The sequence below is a fragment of the Sycon ciliatum genome, chromosome 1 (assembly GCF_964019385.1).
Source record: "Sycon ciliatum chromosome 1, ocSycCili1.1, whole genome shotgun sequence".
NCBI lineage: Eukaryota > Metazoa > Porifera > Calcarea > Leucosolenida > Sycettidae > Sycon > Sycon ciliatum.
This window is the reverse complement of record NC_088643.1, coordinates 89,098,915-89,124,304: the sequence shown is the minus strand read 5'-3', so window position 1 is coordinate 89,124,304 and position 25,390 is coordinate 89,098,915. Positions and strand designations below refer to the sequence as shown.

The following is a 25,390-nucleotide window of genomic DNA, read 5'->3' as shown; positions in this document are numbered from 1 at the left end:
ACAAGTACAATGGCCATGTTGTACATGTAGACACTACCCTGGAACTGTCAGCAAAAGCACACCGGAAGACAATGGTTGTGCAGAAAAATGGTCGTCTTGCTTCGTAGCTAGAGCTACACCGATTTGTTGAGAGAAGTAAAATGTTTCAAGTGAGTTCCCTGAGGGCCTTGTAGGTACCTTCGCGTGTGGCGGCAGGCACCTACTTGTAGACTCAACAAATCGTGCATGTCGCTACAGAGAAAGACAACCATCTTTCCACACATTATAAATTTATCGGCCTGTACTTTGACTGACCGTCGGTTCCAGGGTACATGTACATGCTTGACTCCTGGGTATATCCAATAGCATCAGCATAGTAAACATCAGCGCAATGTCCGATTAGGGCCGACACCACTTGACATACACCAAATGCGGGTTGAATCGCTTGTGCGAGTGCTTGAGATACGTGCACAAGGGGCATTGCGTCCTAGAAGTTACATCAACTTGAAAATTCTATTGGGCCGGCACTGCGCGAGGTGGCTGCACACCCCAGAGAGTAGTTAGTTGTTCCTGCTACCATGGATACAGTATACATACTGGTACCATTGATACAGCACACTATGATCATATGGGGAACACAAAGGCAAGTAAACATGCATGGGTATAAGAACAAGGCACATCACAGACGCTCTTTCCAAGTGCTCACTGAGTGGAGTTTCATTGATAACATTCCAGGCAAGCATGTTCCAGCATGCTGCGGAAACTCTAAAAATTTACTGGCATTGAACTGCTAGTGTGACCTAAGACCGGGGCTGGCATACGGTATCTGCCGTGATGCCATGGTCATGCATAAACGTGCCGACTTGTCCAACAAAGAACTCCTGCATTGCATCGTTACCGTGCGATGAGAAGTAAGCCAGGAACCACATCCAACGTCCAACAGCCCCAGTGATGTATTCTTGCCAGCACTCGTCCCACGTATACGCCGACAGTCGACTATCGTCAGGACGTGCCGCAGCCATCAGCTCATCATAGTAGTAGCGTACCAGCTCCTCTTCGTGCTGCTTGCGCGTGACTGGCTCCATATGCGAGATCATGTACTGGCCAATGTCTTGTGGGCCAGAACCGAGGCCAACCAACTCCCAGTCGAGAAGTACAACTTTTCTTTTACCTTCTCCATCCGCGGTGCCACCAGGTCTAGATGATAGTGCGTCATGACACCACATCATGTTGGCTGGATGGAAGTCACCGTGCACCAATGTCCATGGACGACCGCACGTGGAGAACGTTTCCCAGCTGATTTTGCTTACCGACGCACTGACTATCGCACGCAGGTCGTCAGGCCAATCAACAGTACATTTCTCTCCTCGCTCAAGCTTGTCTTGGAACTTCTTCCAGGAATCAGCCGCAACTTGCTGTGAGCCCTTCCATTGCTCTTTGCCGCTATCCTGAAGCCATGCTGCGCCTCGCAGCCAGGAGTGTTCTAGAAGACTTTCATCCATCCAGTACTTGGCATGCAGCCGTGCGGCCGACGCAAACGTGGCCTTGATGACATCTTTCAGCGGAGGACTGCCAGCATTTTCGACAAGAGCGCTCAGGTCCTTATCCCGATTCAGCGGCGACCCAGGGCCAAAGAAGTAGCCACTCTGTGTGACATTGGACAACTCTTCCATGATGATAACCTTGCGCCCAGTCACCACATCTCCCTCGCTGTAGTAGACTTTGGGTAAACCAATGCATTGATGAAAGTCTTTGGCAATACTGCTAAAGAACACGGCTTCTCTGGCCAGACCGATGACTCTGGAGATCATCAGTTTGTGCTCTGTCTCTGAGATGGTTTTTACGACCAGACGCAACACTTCCTTACCACTTTCCCGATCCGTCAATATTAAGCGCCGCAGCTCGCCATAGCTCCCCCCACAGTTGCCAAGGGATTCACATGTCACTGCAAGAGATCCAACAACGTGACCGAGCTCAGCAGCTAACGTCTCCAAGGCAACCAAAGCACGAGGAAAACTCTCCAGCCCTGGCACGTTCATGGTTTCCAAGACTGGTGTAGAGAACTAGAAATGAATAGTTTGCGTTTTGCACTACGACTTGTACTCGAAGTGGGACCAAAAACTCCAACAACACAACGAAGAACCCACTTCAAATAAATAATGTTCAGCTGCTACTGCTGACTCAGGCTGCGTTTACACGACAACGCACGGCCAGTTTTCCGTTTTCAGTCCCGCATTTCTTTTTTCGTTTTCGTACGTTTACACGATCAAAGCCGATCCGAGGTGGTCTCCGTTTGTACCGTTTTCAAGCGTCTACACGAGAGCAAAGGATCCGCCAAAGTTCGTCATGTGCCAAGTGTTGCCGTGGAAGCACCAATCACACTCAAGTAATAGTTGAAAACAGGCACACGACAACACACGTCACATGACGAAAATTGCAAAAACAATTTTTTGGATTGTCGGATCCGTGTAAACGGCCGAAAACGAAACAAACGTGACGGAAAACGAGGCCAGCACACCGTTTCGACCTGGTTTCGACTGTTTACACACCCAAATTTATCCGGCAGAACATTTCCGTTTTCAAATTCTTCCACCTTGGCCAGCGTTTTGGTTTTCTTCCGTTTTGGTGTACAACTTTTACGTTTTGCTCCGCGTACCGTGTAAATGAACCATGGATCCGAAAGGATTTCGTTGCGTTTTCGCCCCCAGCGTTGTCGTGTAAACGCAGCCTCAGTTCAGACACTGCTGAACGGAATGCTTCTCTTCAGTCGCTTGGGCGATAACGAGAGTCTCACGGTTTGCAGACCATGGGGTTGCTTATAAAAGATGTGTACGACGCGCGCGCGCGCGCGTGTGTGTGTGTGTTCGTCAGACTCACAATATTTCTGCAGCCCTGCAACTAGCAATCAAGTCCATCCAACACCGCCGGATTCAAGATTGCAAAGCAAAGATGCAATCCAAAACTGATGAAATGGCCACACTCAGTGCTCGTTGATTGCACATCAAGCAACACGCTGCCAGATGCCACCAATCTACTTCCCTGACAGCATCATTATGCAATCAGTCATTACTTACTTATCAACGATGTCGATGAACATGAAACCTGAAGGCTGAACTACCTGCAGAACTGCGAAGATCGATCCGGATCCACACCCGATCGTAGATCTATGCCGCATGAACTAAAAAAAACTGGCAAGAAAAAATAATTGAACAAAAAAGAAGCGGAAAAGAAAAGCTGAAAAGAGCGCTCGAACGGGAACTGAAAACTGGCGTCGCGTCGTGCGGACGGCGCTCGACGCCGACGACGCGGTACGAGTCGGATTTTTCGTAGCCGCTAGCCCAGGCAGCGCAGTGCAGTCTCTTCGTAGAGTCTACCTGGTCTACGCTGCATGCTCAGCAGCATCCTACAGTGAGTACACAGACTCAGTACACCACATGCACATCATCGGCACATGTACACACGTACACCGTCACCACAGACGTAGAGTCAATACAAGTACAGTACACTGGCATGGGACTGTACTGCTGCACTACTGCAGTACTGGTCGTAGATAGATCTACAGATCAGACACACACCCCCAAAAAGCACGTGGGGCTGCAGATTTTTGTAGCTTGGGCCAGGCTTGGCACCTTTTGCTGTTTTGTTTGTGTTGTTTCGTTTGATTTTACATTTATTTGAATCAGACTCTGTCTGAACACAGTTTTTTTAGCAGCAGAAGAATCTACTGACTGTTCTCTACGGGAACTACATTTTATCCAAGAGGTTGGGGACGTGGAGCTAGCCATGGCATGTTTTACCAGATCCATGGCATTTTGTCGGTCTGGGTCACAGCCCTGGCGGATTTCGTACCGTCACTTATCCTCAAGTCCTACTAACAAGCCATGCATTGGAATAAGACGAGAGGAAAGCAGTGTTTGGGAAAGAAGGGCTCCTCTGGCTCCTCACCACGTTAGAACACTGACGAGGGATGGATTTCAAGTGGTGATTCAACCTTCAACTCGACGTGCTTATAGCATGTTCGAGTATATCGACGCTGGAGCTGAGCTTAGCGAGGATCTGTCGGTTGCTGATGTTATCCTTGGCGTGAAAGCTATGCCCGTAGAATGCCTGGAAATGCTGTCGAATAAGACGGTCGCATTCTTCTCGCACACGATCAAGGCACAAGAAAGCAGTATGCCGCTACTTGATGGTTGCATTGAAAAGGTGTGTGTGGGAATATGATTGAGAAAATGTTCACAGACCTAATATTACAGCTCACACTACCTTGCTACATCCTGAGTACATAACCAAGAGTGTGCAACTACTACTTGAACTAGATATTATTGTGTCACTTTTGGCTGAAGCATGATCAGGTACGTACCGTAGTTCCGCGCATATAAGCCCATGGGCTAATATACGAAATAATGCATTTTCCGGGAAAATAAATCAGTAATAATGGTTCGTTTTTTAGCCCTGGGCCTATATTCGAATTTTGAAGGCAGCTGGCACGCGAAAAAGTACAAGTCTGTGCGCGGTTGTCCGCCTACCATAGGTACCGGTACTGGTAATGTAGTCTGCACTGACATGCTGTACTACGGTGTTTGGGTCTGTTTATTAGCCCATGGGCCTATAAACGGAGGTGGGCTTATATCCGGATATAGGCCCATGGGCTTATATGCGCGGAACAACGGTATGCTTTTCAGCGCTTGTCTTGTAGATACGGTCTCAGTTGATCATGTTCAGGACATATTGATCTGTCCATTGCTCTGCTTCGACTATTGTAGCTGCGCTGCGCAAGTTATTTGCGGTGGATCAAATAGCTGCGAAAGACAGATGTCATAAAATATGCTGCCATGGGCTGGGGGATTGTCGAGTTGCACACTCTTGGCTATGTACTCTTGATGTTAAGTACAAGTATAGAAAATCCCCTACATGCACCATCTTAATCAAAAAGATGCCGGAACTAGCCAAAGGCTGTAGTGTTTGAAGGGAGGCAAGGTCTATGTGTGAGACTCAGAATACGATACTACATGTGGTTCACAAAGTACAGTAAAACCTGGTGTAAGCAACCTCTGTCTTTAGTGACCATCTGCTCTTAAAGGGGAAGTTAAGGCAAAAATCAAAATTTCACCAGTTGTAGTCTTCGGGGTGCTGAGTCGAATGGTCTTGGTCCGAGAAAGCTGAGACGCTCCCTTCCTACTTGAATCCCAATCGAACTCGCGCACTTCCACCGAAACTGGGTGACTGCGCCCTACTACTACTAGATGGGGATTTGTATGCAAAATGTCACTAAAAGCGCCATTTCGTTCTTATATAAGCACAGATGACCGCGATTGGCCCATATGTTGTGGTCTTTTGGACGCTGAGTCGACTGGTTTGGTCCGAAAAGGCTGCGATGCAGCGTTCCTCCTTTTTTCCCAATCGAACATGGTTGAACAAGCTGTCCCCCGTGAATTCCGCGATTCCGCGGATTGCAGAATTTTTGCGGAATCCAGTAGTGTCCGCAGAATTCAGAAAATACCGCGGAATATTGCAGAAAAGAGAGAATACCTGATTTTCCTGGAGACTTTCGATGTGTTTTCACAGCCAAACCAACCTGCTTGTGACTTTCAAAATCAACTTGCAGTATATTGTGGAGTTTTCAATTCTTTTGGACCAGGATTTCGCATATTTTCGGTTCGGAATTTATGGGTACAACAAACTTCGGTGGGGTTACGGAAATTCAATCTGTTTTTACGCTCATTTTCCTTGCAGAATTGCCGCAGAATATACAAGGATTTGCAGAATTAGCGCAGAATTTACTGTTTTCAGCCGCAGAATTCTGCACGGAATTTCTGATATTCTGCCGCGGAATTCACGGGGGACAGAACAAGCGGTCACGTGCTCCTGTGTACACCAGTCACCTCGTCACCGTGCCTGCAGGGTACAACTTACTAGCCTGTTTGATCTTTTTGGGGTGCAGTCCTGTCACTCGAGTTGAACTCGAGTTGAACCTTGGTGTGAAAGTTGTCGCCTGCTGGCGTGGTGACCAGGTGATTTGGGCACCCAGGAGCACGTGACCGCTTGTTCAACCACGTTCGATTGGGAATAAGGGCCGAACGCTGCATCGCAGCCTTCTCGGACCAAACCAGTCGACTCAGCGTCCAAAAGACCACAACATATGGGCCAATCGCGGTCATCCGTGCTTTTATAAGAACGAAATGGCGCTTTTAGTGACATTTTGCATACAAATCCCCATCTAGTAGTAGTAGGGCGCAGTCACCCAGTTTCGGTGGAAGTGCGCGAGTTCGATTGGGATTCAAGTAGGAAGGGAGCGTCTCAGCTTTCTCGGACCAAGACCATTCGACTCAGCACCCCGGAGACTACAACTGGTGAAATTTTGATTTTTGCCTTAACTTCCCCTTTAACGACCGTTTTTCCATGCAGGGACAGTTCTATACAGAAACTGCACCGGATACAGCGACCACCTGCCTTGCACGACCAGCGACCGACTTTTTGTGTACCAAGTGCCATATTGGACCTGCACACAGCGACCAAAACTAACCAAAAGTGCCATCTTGGCTGGCAGAGTTGACTGCAACAGGGTTGAAGTGCACTCTGAAGCTAGTGGATGCAGTCAGCTGAAGTGACAAGTGACAGTGCAGAATGCGCTGCATGCACTCCAGTGAGGTGTGCTTTGCCTGCACGAGAGTATTCTATGCTCCACACCTGTCAATATGAGTACTTGGAAGTACAATCATGCACATGTATGCATAATCCGATATACCACAAATGTATGGGACCTGGTTCTAAAGACCACCTGGCTTTAACGACCGCTTTTGCTTGCACCGTGGGGTGGTCGCTTAAACCAGGTCTTACTGTACAGTAGGGGTGAAAGTTGGCACTGAGATCCCGAGTTCGAGTACTCTGATTTTCTCCGATCGAATATTCGAGTATTCGAGTATTCTTCATCTCCTAAAAATTGCACACCGATGGCCTTAAAATCACATGATACAATCCAGATTGAACCGAGTGGCAGTCATTTTTCTCGGGTATATTGGTTGGTGGGTCATTTTGGCTCTTTCTACTCGTGAACAAATGCTCACCACACAGTCTGCACATCAATATCTGCCGACTGCTGCTCTGAAGTTGCAGATTTCTGTGGTAAATGCATGTACCATGTATGAACGAGTACTCTGATTTATTCCGAGTACGATTATTTTTGAAAAACCCGAGCGAGTACTCGAGTATTCGGTATAATTGTTTCACCCCTACTGTACAGTCAACCTTGTGAATAACGGCGCCGGGTATAGCAACAACTCGTGAATAGCGACACAATCTTTAGGCCCAGTGACCGTGTGGCTACATGCTTTCAACCTCACGAATAAGGACAACTTTTGGATAACCACACTTCCTCATGCACGAGCGAGGAAGCTTTGATTGTTTCTTTTCGAACCATGGAATCATCAATGCTGAATTTACGGTCAGCAGCTCGATTGCCTACTTCCTCTACAGCTTTGATGACTCTCCGCTTGAAGCGAGTCTCATAGCTGCTACATTTCAAGTGCGGCTTATGCTCCGGAAAAGACGGTATACACAGTGAACCATTCAGTATAGCATACCTCCAAGGGACAAAAATCAGTACTTTATGGCTGAGCTACTCTATATCAGAGGTCAAATGACTTGAAAAGGATAATTTGCAGTCTTCAAAAAGTACTCTGTATCCAATGCAAACAGAAAAGTATGTTGTATGTTACTTTATAGTATATACTGACCTTCCATTGGCACTGTACGTGTAGTATGTCACTCACCTAATTTCTCTTCTCTCCCTTGTTCTATACACGGCTACAGAATGTGCGCATCCTCGATTATGAAAAGATCCTCGCCGAGAGTGGTCAGCGTATTGTTGCATTTGGCCACTTTGCTGGAACTGCAGGTAAGTCCGGCCCATCGGTCGTTAAGGATGTACTGTGGACGTTGCTAAGAGAAGATGTGCAGCAAAAATCTGCGTTTGCCGGACCCTGTATCAAGCAGAATCCTGTATTGACCGGACAAATTTTCATGCACCAAAGTGCCGTGGATCTAACTTGAATCCCTGGATCAAGCGGAATCCTGTCATATTAGGACAGTTTTCGCTGCACCAAAGGCGTGTGGTTAGGGCAGGTTTTAACCCTTTATTACCGGATTACTTGCACAGCATGCACCAGAATTACGAATTTCAGCACAATTTCCAACTTCACCAGGTCATAACTTTGGTCTCCTTCACTTGATTTTCACAATCTAGGGCTCGTTGGAAAGCTCTTGGCGAGAGCAACGCCAGGGTACCAAGCTCCATTATCCAGTCGCCACAAATCAGGCGCGGTAACACAGCAAAGTCGTCTCCAAGCCTGATATGCAAGCAAATTCGTCCCATCAACGCCATTCCACTCTCCTTCATCGCAGAACGCTCAAATTTGTTTGAGACGATTCAAACTTCAGCCGACTACGTCATTATCATGTGCTGAGTCGCTCAAAGAGCACACGAAAAGGGATTTTCCCCAAAAACGGCGAAGTGATCGATCAAAAATTTGAATTTGCCGAGATGAAAATACGGCGCGCGATATCTCAGGCGTCCGACATCGTAACTCTTCGGCGATTGTTGCATTGGATAGCTTGGAGTTTCTGCTACCAAATAGACCTTTCGATTGTTGAAATCGCACAAGAAATGATGGAGTTACGAAGATATTACTGGCCTACAGACTTTCGATCATATATGATCGAAAGTCTGCAGGCCGGTAATAAAGGGTTAATGTACATGTTGCTGCATAACAGTAGCAGCAAGACAGTTTGGCGGCTATAGCACGTTGTTTTTTGGTTGGGCAAACATACCAGGATAAGCCCCGCATACAGTGTTTACTTGCTGGTAGGGTAGTAGCATGCGTACGTCATTATTCTAGTTTCTGGTCATCTACCCACACTGACCAGCACCTAGGCCATGAATTGATGAGTCTTTCTTCGTGGACTGGTTTCTATGCAGGTATGATCAACATCTTGCATGGTGTGGGACTGCGACTTTTGGCCCTTGGATTCCACACTCCTCTTATGGTGGGTTGAATTCAAGATGGCAATAATATATTATTTTGCCTGTTTGTGGCTGGAATTGGACGTCGTGCATATGCGTCCAGCATCCTGGTATTGGCTCCAGTCGACTGCCGCCGTGTCAGCTGTCACACATGGAAGAACCAAGGCACTGATCTGTTGGGTGGTGCTACTACATAATACCAAGAGTACATAACCCCCCAGAGTGTGCAACTCCCACATACCCTGTTGTCCCGACAGAATTTCAAGTTGACGTCATTATTTATGACGCAATGCTCCTTGCAGCAGTGATTTACAACATGTGTACGGGTGTCAACGCATCACACGTTTTTCTTTGCAATAATTTGTACAGGATCGATCGGCTTCGGTCAACCACAGGTTCCGGATTCGTCTGATAATCCGTGTACAGTGCGCATTGCATCATCAAAATGACGTCAACTTGAAATTCTGTCGGGACAGCACCCATAGTGGAGTTGCACACTCTGGGGGGTTATGTACTCTTGATAATACTTGCTACCAAGAGTACATAGGCACAGATGGTCAGTAGTCTTGTTGTTACCTTTCATGCCGGATTTGACAATTTCAATTTTTTCTTTCTCAGTTCCTAATTGTGTTCTTGCTGTGCTGTTTTCATGCTGTTCAGCATATCGGCGGTGCTCATAACTACTCCAGTACAAGTGCGGCGAAGGCAGCCATAGCCAATGTCGGTCGCGAGATTCAGTACGGCCTGATGCCAAAGAGTATGCATCCACTGACGTTCGTCTTCTCGGGAAATGGCAATGTATCCCGGGTACGTCTTGACTTGAGATGCTTGCTTGCTTGCTGGTACAGATCCTTGTGGATGCTTACTGATTGCCATGCTTCTTGTTGGACTCAGCACTTTTGACTTCCAAGGTTCTGCTTGGAACAATTTAAGCTGTTAAAATCCCCTTCTGTACAGAAATAGTTGGCGGTTTCGACAATGACTGTAGAATAGTTAGTTGCTTCCAATGTCGGGAGTGTGCTTCTTCTTTCGGACTTGATACTGGGCGATTTGACAGCAAGGATCATACTCTCCCACATTGGAAGCTGCTAACTATCCCCTCTGACTTTCACCCAAAGGATCACGAATAATCCTTGATATTAATGCTCTCCTGGATGAAACTCCCGACAAAATTGAGTCGCGAGGTGTACCCAAGAACTGTTTGCGTGTTGCAGGTTGGACGTTCATTGGAAGGATTTAAAAAAATAGCACCATATAGTACTGCACTACGAGCACTGGCCCATTTTGTTGTTGTATTGTGCCCTTGAGCGTGGCACTGCCTTGAAATTCACTGGCCACCATTGCAGAATTGCACACAGTGTTTTCCTGTTTCGCTGTCCTATATTACAGCAACCTCGATCTTTCTCACCATGCACAAATTCTTCCTATTTCTTTCATCAGGGTGCCCAAGAGGTGTTTAAGCAGCTACCAGTTCAATGGATCCAGCCAAAGGATTTGGAAGCTGTTGCAAAGTCCGGAGGTAAGATAATAAAAAGATTTTGCCGCCGACAGTGCATACTCACTTGCAGTATTTCTAATTGAATACATGTCATATTGTACAGTCAACTTCGCTAATAACGACTGCGGATATAACGACAATTCGCGAATAACGACAGAATTTCCATGCCCAGAGCAAAGTCCCATCTAACTGTATACATTTAACTTCGGATATAACGACTATCTGAATAACGACAATTCGCGAATAACGACATGCTTTTAGTGCCCCCGAGGTCATATTCACTGCGTGAACAACGACTTTCTGGGCTTTTGACAGCTATTTCAAGTACCTGTCATGCAGAAGCACCAGAACCCATGGCGATGGATAAAGGCACACATGCAAGAAGATGCAGCCAGGAGGGGGGGGGGAGGGGTGCTTTTGTTTTTTATTTTGCTTCTCAATACATGCAGTTGGAGTGATCAGCACAGCTACATGTACATGTACCGGTAGTTGTACATGATTGTACAGTGATCATCATACATGTACTGTACATGTCCCTGTACTGGCTGTAGATGGCTCCAAAGGCTAATTTTTCAATCTATTTCCCTTCCATATTGACTGTATAGTTCCTTTCAATTGTAATATGAAAATAAAGTATACATTGGCATAGAACATGAAAAGAGCTTCATTTTGATATGCATATCATACTATACAGAATATGGGTTCACATACATTCAAATGGGACTTCGGGTATAAGGACACTTCGCGAATAAGGACACTTTTCTGATGCCCCGCCAAATGTCGTTATTCGCAAAGTTGACTGTACATCCCAACTTTGTAAGGCTTTACGGTCGCACATCACCTATCTTGATGAACTTCAGCATTCATTTTGCGCGTTTCATGTTTGCCGAGGTCACAGGAATGACAAGCAGGAGATATGGTGGGTACGGGCATTGTTCCAAAATGTCAATGCTTTAACGTTTTATCTCCTGATGTATCCTGACCTCACGTCCTTGTTTCAGCAGTCCGAATGGGTATGCTTGACATCCTACCTTTAGTAGTGTATGCTAACTGTTAGCAGTTAGTCATAGTAGGCCGTAATCAAGTATGTACATGTGGCATGCATATCCATGACTGTGCTCAATGTGTGCAGATAACCGTCGCTTCTACGGGTGCATTGTGGATCGTTTTGATCACCTCTACCGCACAGAAGGTGGTGGATACAATGATGAGGAGTTCCTAGAATTCCCAGAGAGATATTCCTCCAATTTTGTTGAGAAGGTAATCAGTCAGGGCTTACTCTCTATTGTGACCTGATTGTATTACTCAGGTCCTTGTCTTGATACCTACAGTGCAGCAGTTGTGCTGCTCGATGAACTTTGGATCATGAATCGGCTAGAGAACCAAGCACTACGTAGCCCGAGGCCTTCGAACACTGCGTTGTCCACTGGTGCAGGGCGATAACTTATTCATGAGCCTTAATGTTGTTGAGCACAAGTGTATACCATGGCATGTGTGCAGTGTACAGTGATGCAATGCAGAGGAATCAAACACGCTATGCACTGTCATTTTGGTGGATATGTTATCTGTTTGAATTCTTTATTCTCACGATGGCACCATCGCCAATTTGTTGTGGTTGTTGTTGTCGTTGTCGCTGTTGTGTTGTTGTTGTTGTTGTTGTTGTTGTTGTTGTTGTTGTTGTTGTTGTTGTTGTTGTTGTGTCTTACATTTGCTCAGGTTGCTCCCCACATGTCCGTACTTATGAATGGTATCTACTGGACGCCTGCACACGCTAGGTTATTAACAAAACAGAACATCTACCCCCTGCTGCAGAAGAGGGGACCAGTGCATCATGGCCTTGGAGGCATGCCCAGTCGTCTTCTGGCTATTGGTGATATCAGCTGTGATCTGGGTGTAAGTGCCAGTATTTGAAGTGGAATACACGTCTTGAAATACGTGTGCATGTGTGTGTGTGTGTGTGTGTGTGTGTGTGTGTGTGTGTGTGTGTGTGTGTGTGTGTGTGTGTGTGTATGTGTGTGTGTGGATGCTCAATCTTCGGACAGATAGCTGTTTCAGCCTCCTTGTTAGATCTCGTCAGCAGGAGCTTAGATTGGCTAACCGAATGAGGTGTAGTGAGCAACAAAGCATTTTCAGCCCGGCTCAAGGAATCCAAGTCAGAGTGCTCTAAGTCTCTAACTGTGAGAAACACAGCGAGTTGTGTGCTGGTAGATGCCTTAGAAATGTGCTCTGTAAATTGGGCTGTTTTAGAATTCGGACATGATTATGAGTGTGTGCATGCTCTCTGTTTCAGGGTTCTATTGAATTCATTACCAGGAGTACAACGCTCGACAACATGTTTGAAATCTATGATGCCGAGTCTGACAACTACACAACAGAGTAAGTATGCCACTTTTGAAGTACAGTAGTACCGTATTTCCGGAGTATACCGTATTACCTCTATTACAGGCGCAGTCTCTTGTAGAAGCCCAGTCTCCATTATAAGCGCACTCCAAGAGGGCCTCGAAGATATACAAGTGCAGTCTCCAATATAAGCGCAGGGCTTATAAGTTATAATGGAGAACTGTATGGATCATGTCCGTACATGTTTGACGTCACACAGTATCACATAAACACATGCTGTGGTAAAAGTCTGGAATCCCCGAGATCTAAAGTTCAGACTCAGTGTACCAGGAAGCACAAAACTGCAGTCCCGGTACCTGCTGGGAAACTTTGTGCTACTGATATACCGTATATTCTCTATTATAAGCACAGGTCTCCATTACTAGCACAGTCTCTAATACTAGCACACTGTGAGCACCTTTCGAAACATTATAAGCACAGTCTCTATTATTAGCACGGTCTTGGTGGAAATCAATGCTGCATGAATGATATCTAGCATGTATTTCTTCTTGCTCTGTATGGATTGTATTGGTTGGAAAAATATAAGCGCAGTCTTCAATATAAGCGCGGTCTCCAATATAAGCACGGGGTAGAGGGGTGTTGAAAAAATATAAGCACGGCGCTTATAATAGAGAATATACGGTAATGAAAAATAATAGACAATGTACGTGTACCAGGTGGTTGAAAAATATACAAGTAAGCGCGGGGCTTATAATGGAGATAATATGGTAAGCCACACTTTGAACACTCAAACATTCTCACCGAAAAAGGGGGTGCTGCACTTCACGATTTTTGACATTTCGGCGGCGATTTATTTTCGGCGTGGGGTAGAGGGCATAGTATAGTGCGACAGATGCTGTGAAAAATTTCATCGGCGTTTTAATTTAGGCGTTCTGGGTCGGTGCCGAATATAGCCGAAATTAAATAGCTGCCGAAAATTTGTATATTTAGCTGTCCCCGGGGAAAATTGCAATTCCGCGGCCGCGTTTTTTTCCGCGTTTTTTGGGATTTTTAAAAGACCGCGTTTTCCGCGATTTTCCCGCGTTTTTTGAACTTTTTTGTTGCACTACACGTACACACAGTGCACTGTTCGGTCAGCAACGTCTCATCGTGGCGGCTTTTTACTCAAATATGACGAGTGTTTACACCAGAGACTTGTAACTGATTGATTTCACTACATACTCACTGAAAATTGCCGCACATCAATATTATTTACCGCATATTTACCGCAAATTCACCGCAAATTATGCCATATTATGCCGCGTTTTTCCCCGCGTTTTTTGCGATTTTTTTCCGCAATTTTCCCCGGGGACAGATTTACGGTACGTGTACATACATGTATACCATACCATGAACCACTGTCTTCATGACTTTTGCTAAGTATAGACACTGAACCATGGCAGTTGAGGCTTTGTTTCTTCTTTTGTCTTTGCAGCTTCTCTTCAGATGGTATTCTGTACATGTCGATCGACAACTTGCCTGCTCAGCTGCCGAGAGAAGCTACTGACTTCTTCGGTGACCAGCTATTGGCATTTGTACCTGAACTTGTGAGTACTGATAGGCTTACACTGTGATGTGTTTGCTGGGTTTCAGCTGGTAGAATCGCGTGCACATGATTCGCACGGCATCGTGTTTATGGCGCATGTATTCGTAAGTTTTGTTTTGCTATGCAGTACTGCAAGTACCATGGTACTATAACGGTGCACGTCAAGCGCCGTCCCATTTTGTTGCACTGGCTGCATCAGCGTTTCTGCTAACGCTGGAGTAGTGTGCAAGGGTTTGCATTGTCTGTTATTGCATTTCTGTTTTCTTCTTGCAACAGGCTCGTGCAGATTGGAGTAAATCTTTGGACGACGTTCAGATATCATCCTCGCTGAAAGATGTGAGTAGTATTGTCCTCTGCGTGGGATGTATAATTTGCTACATGTACATGAAACAGGATAATGGATGTGGACGGCATGCTTCTTCAGAGTCCCTACCTGCGATGTAGTGCTATCAGTATTAGGGAATTAACTCAATCTCGTAGCATGTGCACGCATTGCTAATGTGGGGAGCGACCTTATGACATCATATGAGTAAATCTTGCTTAGTGTCCGACCTCATGATCAATGATCATGAGGTCGGACACTAAGCAGATCAATGAGATCATTATTCATGCAGAAATAGTCTGTCTGTGCATGCTGTTGCTTGCCGTGCACTTAGCGGTATGTTCTGACTGGCCTGGTCTGTCTATATTCTTCCTGTAGGCCATGATCACTTATGACAAATCCTTGACACCTGGATACAAGTACATCGACGACCTCCGTGCTGCACAAGACTAGCTAGCTACAGATGAGTAGACTATCCGCCAGGTTAAAACTCCCGTGACAACAAGTTTGCAAGCCAGCAGCTAGTGTTCTATAGCAGTGGAAGGGTGCCACGCATTCGTCTTTCATTAATGGAAGACGCCAACACAGGGATTTCCAAAGCGAGCCGGCCCGTGGCCCATTGCTGCTTCGCCTGACGGGGGCAAGCTTCCCTGCATGTGAACATGCTCTGATGTTCTAGCTTTCACACTGCTCTGATGTTCTAGTTTTCACATTGCTCTGATCTGCTTTCAGTGGTGATGCAAGCTGTGCTCCTCTCTCGTCAGCCATGTTGTACCGCTATGCTTGCACAACTGTGTTCAAGTTCATGTTGTACCACGTGCAGTGTGTTTGCACAGACAGCACTGTTATCATAGTTATCAGCGGTACAACCATGACAAGCTGTAGCAAAGAGCTTAGTTTCTAACAAGTTAGGAGTGTGTATTTTTTTATATTTATTTTATCGATGAATAACCTTGATGTTTGAGTACAATATTGTGTCTCCTAGATAATTCACCTCCACAAGAATATCTTGAGTTTGTGCAGAAATCAGTCACCGGAACGTATCTGTGAATGCACAGTGTTTATTTTAACCCAGTCATGTATTTTGCTGAATACCCCATCTGAACACACATTTGTTTACATACCAGTTCATACCCGGTAGCTAGGCACTTTTGCTCTAGAAGTGTCGACGTGTGGTTCACTGCTTGTCTATCTAGCTGTTTCTGGTGCTCAAAGTAAACTGCCATGCGCAGGCATGCCCGTTGGCATATATGTATTGGACTCTGTAGTCTTGCCTTTGATCCGGAGCAGCGGCTGTCCCTGTGGGAATTTGCGGAAAAACTCTCGAAAACTTGCGGCAGAAAGTAACAAAAAATGCGACGAAAAGTGCGGAATGGTGCAGAACTTGCCAGGAATTCGCGGAATTATTTGCAGAAAATTGCGGATTTGGGCCAAATCACGAAATTTGTTGCATCGTATATCTACTCGGGAGTCGTACTGTGCAAATAACCTACAGAATCATGGAAAGAACTGCGTGAAAAGTGCATAAAAATGGGAGATATAGTGCAGAAAACAACAAAAAAACGTGGGAAATCGCGGATTTTGCTGAAAATCGCGAGTTTGGGCCAAAATCGCGAAATTTGTTGCATCCGTGGAATCGCAATTTCCTGGAGGGACAGAGCAGCGGTCAACAAGTTGACGCATGGCTTATGTGAAGCATGCGGTACGACTAAAGTGCACTGGGCCCTGGCTTGGCCTGGCATCCTACTTGTATGTCCATCTTTGGCAAAGCTCAGGGGATAAACATCTGTATAAAGTAAAACAAAATCATACTAAATGTAGAAAGGAAAAATACATTATGGATACGAGTTTAGAGTAACTCTCCATCACTGTAACATGATACTTTATACAGTCAGAAAGTGCAATAACTAGGCACAAAACTGACAGAGTACTGAGACATTCGACGTCCTGGAGATGTGTTGAAGCTACTTGAAGTAGGCTCCAGGACGTCGAATGTCTCAGTACTCTGTCAGTTTTGTGCCTAGTTATTGCACTTTCTGACTGTATAAAGTATCATGTTACAGTGATGGAGAGTTACTCTAAACTCGTATCCATAATGTATTTTTCCTTTCTACATATATTTATGGCTCAACATCCGAGTTTCAAAATCATACTAGTAGTTAGATATCAAATTGTGTTGGCAGCGAAGAAAGAACATTACATTTAAAATACTCGGATAGCGATGGATATTGAGGCAGTAAACATAATTAAAATTATTAAAATTAATAACAGTTTTGTGCCCTGTTATCGCACTTTCCGATTTCTTATAATCTTGTTACAGTCGTGGATCATGGTGGATAGCTGCTTCATAACTCGTTTCCATGTGATTTAAAAATACGCTAAGAAAAGAATAGAATAACAGAAAGTTCCCTCAAGTGAGATCATCATGAAATCATGAATATTTTAGTACTGAAATCATCAAAATAAAATATAGAACCTACTAGCTCCCGAAAGAGGAGGCTAGGATAAATCACGGCACATTATCCAGCATGCATGCCAGGTTAGGTACACGGCAGAACCTCACTAACACTTCTAAAACAACTAATGGGAATAACCTAAAATTGAGGATGTTTGTCCCACGCACCTAGTGACAACATATCAATGCTACTTGTGAGGGATGTTGGGGGAGAGGCATCTGGAACCAAAATATGAAAGAGAGTGCAAGATAGCAATGTAACAGTAAACATTACTTTCTCATTTCGTTCTACGTGTGCTTAGAGTTATGCTCAGTCACAGGTGATATTGCTCAAGGTTGTAGTCACCGCCATGCCTACTGCTCAGAGAGCAGTTACCTGACGTGCAGGGGGTCGGTCAACCTTCACTTTGCTCAGAAAGTCGAGCAGCTCGTCCGGCGAATACGGTGGCCTGTCACCTCCAACTTCAGCCGGGAGACACCTCTTGGGGATAAACTCATGAAGCCTGCCAAAGTCTGATCCGTGCATGTGTGTCTGAACAAGGACCAGAAAATACAGTTTTATCCGAAAATTGGCTAAAATCAAAATTTCACCAGTTGTAGTTTTCGGGGTGCTGAGTCGAATGGTCGTGGTCCGAGGAAGCTGAGACGCTCCCTTCCTACTTTAATCCCAATTGAACTCGCACACTTCCACCGAAACTGGGTGACTGCGCCCTACTAGATGGGGATTTGTATGCAAAATGTCACTAAAAGCGCCATTTCGTTCTTATAAAAGCACGGATGACCGCGATTGGCCCATATGTTGTAGTCGTTTGGACGCTGAGTAGACTGGTTTTGGTCCAAGAAAGCTGCGATGCAGCGTTCCTCCTTTTTCCCAATCGAACATGGTTGAACAAGCGGTCACGTGCTCCTGCGTGCCCAAGTCACCTGGTCACAGCGCCAGCAGGCGACAACTTTCACACCAAGGTTCAACTCGAGTTCAACTCAAGTGACAGGACTGCACCCAAAAAAGGTCAAACAGGCTGTAAGTTGTACCCTGCAGGCACGGTGACCAGCTGACTGGTGTACGCAGGAGCACGTGACCGCTTGTTCAAGCATGTTTGATTGGGAAAAAGGGCCGAACGCTGCATCGCAGCCTTTTCGGACCAAAACCAGTCGACTCAGCGTCCAAAAGACTACAACATATGGGCCAATCGTGGTCATCCGTGCTTTTATAAGAACGAAATGGCGCTTTTAGTGACATTTTGCATACAAATCCCCATCTAGTAGGGCGCAGTCACCCAGTTTCGGTGGAAGTGCGCGAGTTCGATTGGGATTAAAGTAGGAAGGGAGTGTCTCAGCTTCCTCGGACCAAGGCTGTTAGATTTGTTCTAGAATATTCCGGTCTTTCTTTTGTTTTGATAGTTGTAGTCCAGTGCATTAGTGCTGGTCATGGTTGGTAGGTCGACTGAGACTCATTCATGGCTGTTACATGCATTGTATGCTATAGCCTAGCCGTAGCTGACCACTGTTACGGATGTCCAATCCAGGTCAGTGTCTAGTGTTTGACCATTCATGTCTGAGTGTGTAACCTGAGCACACTCTCTATGTGCATCGTACCATATCCGAGCATGAATAGTTTAGTAATCTACGCACTGTCCTGCCGTGCTCGTTTTATATATCTTCCGTTGTTCTCATGTTCTTGGAGTTAGTTGTTTTAGTTTACAGTCTTCGTACCTTTCGTAATGTAGGTTCTTTACTGATTGCTGCAGTGCATTTAGTTGGAACATTTTCTGGTCCTTCGAGCCGGATCCGACGATGTCGGAGAAAAGAATTAGCTCGAGAACTACGAAGGGTAGGCCGCCTTCTAGGCTTGGTGAGTGGGACAGTGTCTCAAAGGCCTTGAGAACGTCCAGCAAAGCGGCTGAACTAGAGGTCTTAGTCGCGGAGAAAGAGTTCGAAGCGGCTGAGGAGCTGGCTCAACTTGAGATGGAGACAGCGGAGCAACTGGCGAAGAAACGCTTGGAGTTGCAGAGAGACGTGATTCAGAAGCGCCTAGCAGCAGATAAGGCAGCTGTTGCACTTGAACTCTCCTCCGTTGGGAGTCGGCACTCTGTTGCAAGCTCCGAGGCAATGATGCCAATCGCCAGTGCAGGCAAGGAAACTCAGAGCAAGATTGACGACGAGTTTGCTGGAGCGTCATGCCCAGTTTCTACGTAGGCTGGAGCTCAGCAATCTGGATACCGGAGCTGGTAAACCCAGACAAGGAGCTGTCACGCTTAGTCGTGCTGGCTTTGACGCAGATCCTCGTCCGGAGGAAGAAGGCGATCTAGATCAGCAAGGCCCGGAGAATGGCGCTCAGAGTTTGCCTGACCTCAGCAAGGTTCAGTTGAGTAACAGTGTGGATCTACAAACTGCGGCGGCAGATTTCCTAGGTTCAGTGCCTGTGCCTGTAGACCGTGTGGATAGCTCTGGAGCTGCAGTAGGTGCGCAGGGCACAGGAAGTGTTCCTGACGACCACAGCTCGATCGCTTCTGTGTCCTGGGATCATCACCAAGGTGTGAACAGTACAGGTCGTGTACTGGCTGTAGCTAAGCCGCCTGTGCAAGCTCAGCCAAGTCGGCCCCAGCCTTCCATTCACCAGAGCCAGAGGCAGATTACCATTCATCCAGCCACTCAGGTGAGCCGCAGCAGCCTCAACCCTGGCCCAGGGCCAAGTGCATTGAACTACAATCCAGTGAGCTCAATCAGACCAGGACTGGCAGGAGTAAGATATGGCTTACCTGCCATGACCCAGCCAGTGACAGCATCAGTGAATACACACCTAGGGCCTGGTGTTGGCAGATCATACAGTGTGGCCACTACTACTAGTACTAGTGTTACATGTGGTGTCACACTCAGTAATTGGAAACCAGTGACTGTGCAGTCCAGTTTTGCACCCATCAGTTCTGTGCAGGGATACAGTCACAGGGCACAGAAGTCAGCAGCTACCACAGTGCCAGCACCCTCTGCAGCAGTATTGTCTGGTCCAGAGCAGCTGCAGATTTACAACAGCATGCTGTCCAGACAGCATTTGAGACCACTAGAGCTGCCGAGTTTCAGTGGCAAGACAAACGATTACAGCCGGTGGAAGCAGCGCTTTAAGCAACTCATCGACGACGATGCATTCTTGTCAGAGGGGCACAAGTTTGCACGTCTGCGAGAAGCGCTGACAGGTGGTGACGCCTATGAGTTGATTGCCGAAATTGTGGATGGTCCTGGTGCCTACAATGCCGCACTGCATGAGCTAGATGCATGGTACGGCGGGCCAACACGGGACATCGACCGGTATGAAAAAGAATTGATGTCAGCGCCGCGACTCGTCAATGAGCGAGACCTCGACGGGTTGAAGAGTTTTGCCGTAAAGCTGAGGAATGCACTCATCAATCTCAGCGCCAGCGGCATCACACCAGGGCGAGAGTTGTACCTAAGTGTCACGCAGAAGTTACCCAAGTCAGTGTTGACACACTTTATGGAAAAGCACGACGACTCGCAGTGCGACATTGGTGCCTTCTCAGAGTACCTGCTCAAGAGAGTCCAGCGTCTGCGCCAGGTCGAAGAACGAATGAGTGGCGCCGAGCTGGCTGAACAGCGACCAAGTAGTGGTGGAGCCAAGTTTGGCAAGCGGCCCGACCGTACGTTTGTAGCAACTACTAGTGGCCAGAGCCCAGACAGCCGCAACGATTGCATATACTGCAACAAAGACCATGCACTCAACGATTGCCGAGAATTCAAGCAGTTGACAATCCCTCAGAGATGGGACTTCATCAAACCAAAGCCCGTCTGCATCTGCTGCTTTGGCCCAGGCCACAAGGCAAAGTCATGCAAGCAGTCCAAGTGCAGCATCTGTAGTAGGCCACATCATCGCCTGCTACACTACACGAAGTTGAACCAACGGACAACCGGAGCCAATAGTCAACACAGCAAGGACCGCTCAGCTTCTTGCCAGGATACAAGCACAGAGGCATCAGCAGCCGACAAGACAGCACACACCCAGACTGCATGTGGCACTACCATCGAGCCCAAGTCTGTCGCGTTCATGACTGTTGCCACCACCGCAAAGGGTCCGACAGGGTCAAGGAAAGCTAACGTCTTCCTGGATTCAGGATCTTCTTGCAGCTTTATAACCACAGAACTCGTCAGCCAGCTCGGGCTACAGACAACGAAAGCTAACGTCCCGCTGGATACCGCTGTTCTGGGGGGAGAGAAGCTCCGTCTGGAGCGTTATACATCAGCTGAACTATGTCACGCTGATGGCCAGTCGTCAACGACCGTCAGAGTGTGGATGCTTCCGCGCATCATGCGTCCCGTCCCAGCCTTCGACTGGACAGAGGAACTGAAACGCTGGCCGCATCTCAGTGACGTCGTACCTGCAAGCAACGAGTCCAGAGTGGATCTGTTGATTGGTCTCAATGCGCCGCAGCTGCACATTTCACTTGCCGAACGATTCTGCAGTGAGGGAGGTCCAATTGCCAGGAAGACGCCGTTGGGCTGGGTACTGTTCGGCGAAGGTCCGACTGACAGCGCATCAGAGATGACGGAACAATCACTACTGGCTGTAAGTGACAGTACACTGATAAACACCGTCAACAAGTTCTGGGACCTCGAGAGCGTTGGCATGCAGGCCAAGAGCACATCATCCTACCTGACTCCGGATGAGCGTGAGGCTGACGCAATGACCGTGCAAAGTCTCCACCACAACGGCACACGGTTCGTTGTCGGCATCCCATGGCGAGGCGACGGTAGCAAGCCAAAGATTCAGCAGAGATCGGAACAGTACGCCAGGAAGCGGCTCTGCTCGCTACACCGTCTGTTCCAGAAAAATCCTACTGTACAGCTGCGCTACTCAGAAGTGCTTCAGAACTACCTGGCCGATGATGCAACATGGTGGACAGGTCCAGCCTTCTTGTCCAAGCCCACCTCCACATGGCCCAGTGAGCACATCGTGCCGCTAGCAGAGCTTCCAGGTGGCTGAGAGATTCTACAAGCGAGCTGTCCATCGGCTTGTGCCCCTTGAAGTCGAAGGTACTGAGTGAACACTACTTGCAGTCTGTTAGTTCACTTCATTGCTACGTTATTTGCACTTTCTTTTCTTAGACTCACTCAGATGCTAGTTATCACTCTTCGTTCGTGAGGGAGGTATGTTAGATTTGTTCTAGAATATTCCGGTCTTTCTTTTGTTTTGATAGTTGTAGTCCAGTGCATTAGTGCTGGTCATGGTTGGTAGGTCGACTGAGACTCATTCATGGCTGTTACATGCATTGTATGCTATAGCCTAGCCGTAGCTGACCACTGTTACGGATGTCCAATCCAGGTCAGTGTCTAGTGTTTGACCATTCATGTCTGAGTGTGTAACCTGAGCACACTCTCTATGTGCATCGTACCATATCCGAGCATGAATAGTTTAGTAATCTACGCACTGTCCTGCCGTGCTCGTTTTATATATCTTCCGTTGTTCTCATGTTCTTGGAGTTAGTTGTTTTAGTTTACAGTCTTCGTACCTTTCGTAATGTAGGTTCTTTACTGATTGCTGCAGTGCATTTAGTTGGAATAAAGGCCATTTGACTCAGCACCCCGAAGACTACAACTGGTGAAATTTTGATTTTAGCCTTAACTTCCTTTTTAACCCTTTATGTACGGTGTGTACGTGAATCGATCACATATGATCGATCCGTAAAACTTTCGTAACTCCCTCATTTCTTGTACGAATTCAACAATCGAAGGGTCTATTTGGTAGCGGAAACTCCAAGCTTTCCAATGCAACAATCGCCGAAGAGCTACGATGTGCGAATCGAGAGATATCGCGCACCGTATTCTTGTCTCGGCAAATTCAAATTTTGTATCGATCTTTTTGCCATTTTAGGGGAAAATCCCTTTTCGTGTGCTCTTTGACCAACTCAGCACATGATAGTGATGTAGTTGGCTGAAGTTTGGATCGCCTCGAAAAGATTTGAACATTCTGCGATAGAGGAGAGTGGAATGGCATTGATGGGGAAATTTGTTCGCATATTGGGCTTGGAGACGACTTTGCTGTGTTCCTGCGCCTGATTTGTGGCAGCTAGTTGATGGAGCCTGGTATCCTGGCGTTGCTCTCGCCAGGAGCTTTCCAAAGAGCCCAAGACTGTGGAAATGGAGCGAAGGACGCCAAAGTTATAACTTGTTGAAGGTGAAAATTGTGCTGAAAATTCAAATTCTGCTTCATTCTGTGCTGGAAATCAGTACATAAAGGGTTAATAACTGGTGAATTTTTCAAGGCAACATAAATGTTCCCACTCTCACTATCATAACTTAAATATTGCTTCACAAACATCGGTACAATCTGTGGGGTTACTGTCGAAATCGGAAAATACTTTGAATCGGTTTTCGGACAGCGTACAATAATTCATGAAGCGGCCGATTCGGCACCACTGAAAATATCCAGTCCTTGTCTAGTTCAAAAATTTCCGCTTGGAATAACATTTCGGACACTTATTCATTCCCACCCTGCCGTAGGATCAACTACCCAGTACATACATGCACGATATTGGCTGGGGATACCGTAAAGTACCGTTGATCCCCCCCCCCCCCCCCCATGCCTTGTCGCTTCCCAGTGGGGTTCCCGCAGGGGGGATTAGATCAAGTCGTTCAAGTGCAGTGCAATGTACAACAAAGCAGAACCTGGAATGCTGGATTGTGCACATTTTCATCCTGCGCTCGCACGTATTGTGTACAGACTAGGCAGTTTTGTAGAGTCTCATGCAGACATACCCTAAGCTAGTCACTTACCCGCTGTCTTATCTTTTCCTTCAGGAATGGTTTTGCGATGTTCCACAGTATGCTGAAGAACCACGGTTGATTGACAAAGTGCATTCCTGAGAAGCGAGCCGGATACGCATCTTGGAAAAGGGTAGATAGCCGCTTCATCAGTCTCTGGTCCAATCCCAGGATCTTTCTGATGGTCATGTTCGAGTAGTCTTCTATCAAAATGAAGCCATTCACTTGGGCTTCCTCATCATCAATCAGTGCGTCAAGTGCGTAAACTATTGCTTGTTGCACACTGTCATGGCTATAGCGCTCTGGGTCTATCCTGGACGGCTGGAATATTACAACTCGACGGCCTTCGTCGTCGCGGTCTCGCAGAATGAATGGTAGACAATACTCCAGAGTTGGTCGTACACTGTCCAACGTCACACCTTCAAACAGCTCTGGGTGATCAATTCGGTATGTGGTGAAGTTGATGAGTAGAGAGAACGCTCGTTCTACATCATACTTGCGAGCTCTAAGGAATCGGACCAGGAAAGAATCATCTTCTCTTGGAAAGCGGAAGCTGGGGTGCTCTTTACTGTATTCAGCAATTTTTTCGCGTATTTCAACAAGAGCAGATTTCTTTCGTTCCTCCGTTTCATTGAGCTCCGCTGCAGCCTTTTCCCTGGATTTCTCGCACAAACCCTTGCTAATCCAGCATTCAGGAACCTCTGAATCAGTTGCCTCGGCCATCCTAACAACTATTCAGCACTACTGTTGCACTAATTGTAGAAGCACAACGTGACAGCTTAGTTCATTCACCTATCCCACAGAATTAGTTAGTTCCCTGTCCAAATCAAAATTTCAAACAGAACACAACATGTAAAACACAGAAAAACACAAGCCGCGCCAACCTTTTTATGCATTTTCAGTTAGCTGTAATGATGACGTAATTATTTTTGATTACGCCATCACTCTTGCGAAATCTCTTGCGCAACAATTATTTTTTCGTGAGGATTTGTGTGGCGCAACAATTTTTTTTGAGCCTCCTACTTTTTTGTAGATCCTGTGGCCTAGCGCTATCATAGCGCACGGATCGATCCCCGGTAGGCCTCCGCGGAATATGCCGGCATAATTTCGGGAATTATCGGTGTGATTTTTTAAACGGGAATTATTGGCAATTTTTGTGGAATAATCGGTAAAATTTGAGCAATGCCCCCTTTTTTTCATTTTTTTCCATTTTAACACCCTGATTTGTACCAAAAAGCTTGTGATCCTGAATGAGTTGATCGCCCGGTATTTCAAAAGAGAAAAAAAAAAAGCTTCCAGCCGAGTTTCACGCCAACCGTGATTTTTTTGCCCGTACAAGTGGCAAAAAAACCCGTAAGCGGTACGGTATCTGCAAAAAAGGGAAGAAAAAAAGCATTATTGTGAGAATTATTGGTGGAATTACG

General features: G+C 46.5%; 3 protein-coding genes across 3 annotated transcripts; 1 reads left to right on the top strand and 2 right to left on the bottom strand.

The window, feature by feature from the left end:
- Window positions 1-779: 779 nt before the first annotated feature.
- Window positions 780-2,018, bottom strand: LOC135808577 (uncharacterized). Its single transcript, XM_065321795.1, has one exon. The coding sequence runs from the start codon at window positions 2,016-2,018 to the stop codon at window positions 780-782; it is 1,239 nt and encodes a 412-aa protein (XP_065177867.1).
- A 1,612-nt stretch (window positions 2,019-3,630) lies between these two features.
- Window positions 3,631-15,923, top strand: LOC135806283 (alpha-aminoadipic semialdehyde synthase, mitochondrial-like). Its single transcript, XM_065320443.1, has 11 exons — window positions 3,631-4,182; window positions 7,789-7,873; window positions 8,954-9,021; window positions 9,659-9,805; window positions 10,439-10,517; window positions 11,629-11,756; window positions 12,213-12,389; window positions 12,787-12,872; window positions 14,311-14,422; window positions 14,698-14,757; window positions 15,122-15,923. The coding sequence occupies exons 1-11, from the start codon at window positions 3,763-3,765 to the stop codon at window positions 15,194-15,196; spliced, it is 1,437 nt and encodes a 478-aa protein (XP_065176515.1). The 5' UTR covers window positions 3,631-3,762; the 3' UTR covers window positions 15,197-15,923.
- Window positions 15,924-17,070: 1,147 nt separating this feature from the next.
- Window positions 17,071-24,828, bottom strand: LOC135806282 (retinaldehyde-binding protein 1-like). Its single transcript, XM_065320442.1, has 2 exons — window positions 23,979-24,828; window positions 17,071-17,730 (listed from the first exon to the last, which is right to left on the bottom strand). The coding sequence occupies exons 1-2, from the start codon at window positions 24,687-24,689 to the stop codon at window positions 17,560-17,562; spliced, it is 882 nt and encodes a 293-aa protein (XP_065176514.1). The 5' UTR covers window positions 24,690-24,828; the 3' UTR covers window positions 17,071-17,559.
- Window positions 24,829-25,390: the final 562 nt, after the last annotated feature.